General features: G+C 38.5%; 1 protein-coding gene across 1 annotated transcript; it reads right to left on the reverse strand.

Moving 5' to 3' along the window:
- Positions 1–2,597: 2,597 nt before the first annotated feature.
- LOC126474145 (2-(3-amino-3-carboxypropyl)histidine synthase subunit 1) lies at positions 2,598–4,599 on the reverse strand. Its single transcript, XM_050101599.1, has 3 exons — positions 3,587–4,599; positions 3,340–3,505; positions 2,598–3,232 (listed from the first exon to the last, which is right to left on the reverse strand). Exons 1-3 carry the CDS (start codon positions 4,321–4,323, stop codon positions 2,879–2,881), a joined length of 1,257 nt encoding a protein of 418 aa, XP_049957556.1. The 5' UTR covers positions 4,324–4,599; the 3' UTR covers positions 2,598–2,878.
- Between the last annotated feature and the right edge of the window lie 1,254 nt (positions 4,600–5,853).

A 5,853-nucleotide genomic window follows, 5' to 3' on the forward strand; every position in this document is an offset into this window, starting at 1 on the left:
CTCTAGCAGAAATTCCAAGAATACATAGTCTCTATTGCAAATGACTTATCTGAGAGATGTATTAGAAAACCTGAAATGCCAACTTAAGACATTTCAATTTAAATTTAGAGTTAAGGAAAAACTGCATGCAAAGTAGAATTTCGAGCACATCCCCTAAGTCAGTCTCAAAGTGTATGTGGAGTATTTTCAATGGATGTGCAAATGTGTTACTGACTACCAATAAATACTGAACATTCATTCTGAAATATTTTACTGTAACAATTTTTCATGCTTTTTTTGTTAGAAATCCTTTCTAAAACGTTTCAGAGTCAAAAGTAAATTTAACAGAATGATTTGACAGTTCTAGCCACATATTGGTACAAAACTCCTGTCTGTGAGTGAAAAGACAGTGAAGCTACTAAGTCCTTTTGCATCTATAAACATGTGGACCTCCCACTAACCACTGACCATACCACAGTAGGCCGGTTTGCCTGCCTGAACAATACAGCTAACTGTGTAACCACATTGGAGACATATCTACAACTACATCCATACTCTGCAAACCACCGTGAAGTGAATGGCAGAGGGTACATTCAATTGTACCAGTTATCTGTAGAGGTAAGACTAACATGGATTTCAGAAGGCGGCAGCAGCAGTATAGATGATTGACTGGTCTGGCTCTGTAAGATTAATCAATACGGTATTCTCAACGGCAGATAGCAATGAGGGAACTATAGTCATTATAGTTCGTGAGAATGTACGGGTCGAATGTATGGTATGGTGATAAAAGCATCTGAGGTAAAACAGTCTCCTATCAGGGATGTCCAGATGGGGACTATTCAGGAGGATGTTGTCATCAGGCAATACAGAACTAGCGTTCTGTGGATTGGAGCCTGAAATGTTAGATCATTTAAAAGAATAGACTCAACTGAAAAAAGGTTAGGTTTAAGTTAGGTATAGTGGGAATTCATGATGTGTGATAGTAAGAAGAAAAGGAGTTCTGGTCAGGTGAATACAGGGTTATTAACACAAAATTAAATGGAGTAATGCAGGGGAATGTCTACTAATGAATAATAAAATACTAATACAGGTGAGCAACTATGAACAGCACTGTGTAAACATCATAGCCAAGTCAGATACAAAGTAAAAACTTACCACTGCAGCATCAGTTAATATGTAGACTTTTCAACAGATGAAAATGTTGATAGAATGTAAGATGAGACTAAATAAATTATTTAGGTTGTTAAGGGAGGCAAACATTTGTGATGGGGTACTGTAATCTGATAGGAAGAAGACAAAGAGAAAAAAAGTAGTAGGAGAATTGGGGGTATGAAACAGGAAACTACTTGGTGGAATTTTTGCACAGAGCACAAATCAATCACCGCTAACAATTGATTTAAGAATCATGAAGTAAGCTTATGTATGTAGGAGAAACCAGGAGACATCTGACTGTCTCACACAGATCTTATCATGTGGGCAAAGAATTTGAAACCAGATTTTAAATTTCAAAACATTTCATGGAGTAGATGCAATAATTTACTTTGAAATGTACAGTACTGTGTGATCTCCAGATCTGAAAATACTCATATCAAACTTCTATAAAATAATACATAAAATGCAAAGAGCCCGTTCATAATTTTGGAGCAATTGTCTGTAATACAATAGAATGTTTGTGTCATAAAATAGTACTATTTTTAGCAATTACACAGTCTGGAATAGAAAAGAGCTCACTATCTGACCACAAAAATAATCAACTATTTTGCAGAGAATTAGAGGTGCTGTCTAAAAATAAAAATTATTTTTAAAAATGCAATCATTTTTGCTTGACTACTACTTTGCTCCATATAACCACAAACAACTCTGGTACTACATGCACAATATAACTTGAAACTTTTCACAGGTGATGCTGGGAGCATAAATACATGACCACCACCTAGCATATCGGCTGCTATCAGGTGAGGAGAAGTAAATGTAAGGGAGATACGTCCCACTTCCTCTTCAAAAGGCAGGCAGCACACTGGCATCAACACTGCATTCATAATGCCTACAAAAATTCTATACTGCACATCATACATATCATTTCTTAGATAAAGTTGGAAATGGGTCGAAACAATGTACTGGCCGAAAGTAAGCAATAAGCATATTGATAATATTACCCATGTTCTTTGTTCCCATGAGCCTACATTTTTGGTCTTTAATTAACAAGTTCAAGAGCTAGTCCTATCAAAAAACTTGCTGTAGATGGCCATGTAGACTTACAATATTATCACTTTATTCATAGTATCTATTATTTCACTGAAAATACAGATTGGTTCGGTAATTAAGAAACAGGCAAGTAAAGACTTTTTGGGGTGCTGTCTCAGCTCCCTCCGTTCTGTGTCTCATTTGGTACTGTCAGTATCTAGTGCTATATGTCCTAGTTCAAACATTTAGGAGCCATTCTGACTCACTCTACTGTATAGGCTACTGCATCTGCATCTACATCCATACTCTGCAAGCCACCTGACGGTGTGCTACATATAATATCTGATATTCAACAAAGGATACAACACTGCACTAAATGGGTGTTAACAAAAACATAATACTGTGACAGGCAGAATAAAGACTTGAAACTGAAATGACAATAGTAAAAATCATGGATAGTGTAATTACAAATACATAGGTCTGCATCACTGAAAAATTAACTGCATACAACTCAATTGTTATCCAGTCAAACAACTCTTCAAGCACAGTTCCTAACCTTTTGTGACGTGACAAATACATTGATAAATAAGTTCTTAGATTAGAAAGCAGTGAATCAGTCTCTAAAATGTTTTGCAATGAAGATGTAACACGTACCATAGAGATTTATAAAGCTTTAGAACACTAACAACAGACTCCATTTAACAGAAGTTTTCCTTTAGTGTTTGCCTGTTGCCTGTGAGGGACTACAGGCAGTCTTACCACAACACTTAGTGTCATCCTTGTCTGGAGTTGTTTTATGATTTGGAGTCCAAGGTCCCAAACTTGTGTTAGCATAGAAATCCATTGGATAGCGATCCTCGTCCTTCCGCCAATGCACAGAACCCAAGGCTACAGCTGCCTCAAATGGTGTCAGAAGAGGCTGGGTGAATGCATAACCCCAGTCAATGGATAATCGTGGACAAGCAATCTGAATCCATGCTTCTACATCTGGGAACATCTTAAGCTTGTCAGGGAAGATTTCTGATAACAGGACGACAGTGCTTTCTTTCTTCATTAGTGAGATTCGTTCCTGTATTTAAAGTGAAATTTAAGCAGGTCTTGCATAAGAAATTTATTAAACGATTATTTCTAATGACTTAAAAACATAGAAAATTCTTCAACACGGCTGTGTTTTACCTGCAATGTTGCCAAAACTTTGGGATTTCCTTGCCGACCTAAAGTTCCCAATATCAGGCCAAATCTAGAAGCCTCACTTGCTTTTTGAATAGCAGCACTTCTTATTTTCAGCATTGCTGAATGATCATAAAATTCTTCAGTGAATTTTTTTTCATATGGATCATACCTGTACATACAGTGTAATGTACACACTAAACGACCAATAACAAATGACAGACAGCACAATCAGTATATTAAAAGGATTTACCTGAAAGCTCTGAGTGAAGGATTTGCTATCATGGCTGCTTCAAGATGAAATCTTCCGTCTCCTAAATATATCAACACATTGACATCTTTTATTGTTGGGGAAGTGCAGCCCAAAATTTCTCCTGCAGAAAGTGGTCGACTCTGAGGAATAGTTACTTTGTAACCCAGCTCCCTCAGTTCTCTGCCAACAGCATGCAAGGTAGCAACAAACTGAATAGTGCTAACTAAACCAATCTTCTCTTCCTTTGGGAAATTATGCTGAATTGTTTCTAAGAAATGCAGTGAATCAATTTTGATGTCAACAAAAATATAAAGAACTTTGATACCAATAGTTTGATCAACAGGAATAAGACAGCTATGGCCATAATGAACAAGTAAATCCACTCGCAACGCCTTCGCAGTGTAATCATCTATGCAGCATGCGCCGTAAGTTACGTCGCCCATTATCACAGTATCAGCTTCAGTAAATTCTTCTATAATGTCACAAATTGTTGTTGCAAACATGAGCAACCCTTCGGGCATTTGAAGAGCAACTCGTTTGGCTTCTATCTGTTTAATGCGCCAAATTGTCTTCGGCAATTCAAAGTTATAATTTTTTGGCAGTACTTGGGTCAACTCATGCGAATTAATCTTATCCGCCAACGCTTCTGGGATTTTATTCACAACGTTTATTGAGGGTTTAAATACTTTTCGTGTAGCTGACGCTGTTACAACGACAGCATTACTGCTTTCATCCATCTTCTACAAGTACAATAAAAAGAAAATCTATTATTACAAACGCACTCACTATCAATCCTATTTATTCCAAAGACAATGTCCGACGCCTTTGCGGTCACAATCCTGCTTTTGCTCCTACGTCCTATAGAACAGATATAAACACAAACCCACGTGTCGTTGACGCCTCTGCCAAAGACTACGCAGTACGCAAACTACATACTTCAAATGCAGTAACTCAATTGCACAGGCAACGAAAACATGCACATGTATCCCTCAGCCACTCAGCTGGCCCGGCAGTCAGAAAAGTTGACAGCAGTTTAATTTACGGGCCTAGATCATAGAAGCATATAGACTGCGACGCTCCCGTCCCTGCAATGTCAATTGCTGAAACTAAGAAGGTTATAATTCTAGTTTTCTTGTTTGAAACGAACGACTAAGTGACAGAGGGCCAAAAGCCGAGCTCTTCATTTAAACTTTTATTGGCGTGGCTAAAAGTGGTGTCGCTCAAGTGACCTCACAGATATCCGAGTGTTTCCACATGCAATTTCAGTGGCGCCACTCGCGTGATAGCCCAGTGACGTTATTGGTTGCGTTTGGAAGTCCGTTACGAGTTTCAGATCTAGTCTTGGCATCATTTCGTGGGAAAACAACCGTCTAGCACGCTAGTACTAATCACGTCACTGAAAGTGCTAGTGAATAAGGATTATTATAGCAAATATGGTTGTTTTCACTTGTCCCGAGAGTGATCACTGTGTGTTTTGGTTTCAAGAATCAAAGCCTCCGGCAACTGTACAACGTAATTTTCATACCAAATGCGGTATAGCTCCTCTAATACGTTCACCATTTATGAGTGGCGTAAGCGGTTTTTTGAAACTGGGTGTTTCTGAAAGCCATGAAAAATCCTCAGGTCGATAGTGTCTCTCTGACGCTGTCACAAAGCAACTGAGACAAATCCAGGTTTTAGGTGACGTTCGATTCTGAGTGCTTCGTGAGCTCTGACACTTTCCAGAAGTTTTGAGACTCGCTTCTATAGTAAATCACAATTAATCACTAGTGCACATTGTGATCCTTCTGATGCCTTCCTACCATTTTGCTAAGAAGTATCACAGTTTACCTTTGGTTGGAACTGCTGACAGTGAATTGTAAGAAGGGTTGTCCCTACATTAAGTCAAGAAACGGATCAAAATCTATCTGATCGCACTGTGATAACATGGGCACACAAACAGACTTAATTTTCACTCTGAAGCAGAGAAAACCTTGATTGGAAACCTCTGGTAACTTAAAACTGTGTGCCAGACTGGGAGTCAAACAAGAAACCTGGGGTCGAGGCTCCAAGTTCAAGCCACTGTGTTGCACACAGTTTGAATCTGGCAGGAAGTTTCAAGACAGAAATAGTCCAAAATACTGAATTCGGTCCTCCAAAAGTGTTTCATTGCAGAAGATTATAACGTGCTTCCTCCTTTCAATAATCGCACGACCACTGAAACTATAGATGTTGGATGTGCTATTCTCTAAGATTGCGAAAAGACCTTGCTCCCATCATAGCAGCAG

This window comes from Schistocerca serialis, chromosome 4 (genome assembly GCF_023864345.2).
Source record: "Schistocerca serialis cubense isolate TAMUIC-IGC-003099 chromosome 4, iqSchSeri2.2, whole genome shotgun sequence".
NCBI classification, from domain to species: domain Eukaryota; kingdom Metazoa; phylum Arthropoda; class Insecta; order Orthoptera; family Acrididae; genus Schistocerca; species Schistocerca serialis.

Bases quoted from the DNA above. Each gene is read 5' to 3' on its own strand.
- LOC126474145 (XM_050101599.1), bottom strand. From the start codon at position 4,323: ATGGATGAAAGCAGTAATGCTGTCGTTGTAACAGCGTCAGCTACACGA. The intron at 3,506-3,586 runs GTAAATCCTTTT...CTGTATGTACAG, and splicing joins CCTTCACTCAGAGCTTTCAG to GTATGATCCATATGAAAAAA. The intron at 3,233-3,339 runs GTAAAACACAGC...CTTTAAATACAG, and splicing joins AAGTTTTGGCAACATTGCAG to GAACGAATCTCACTAATGAA.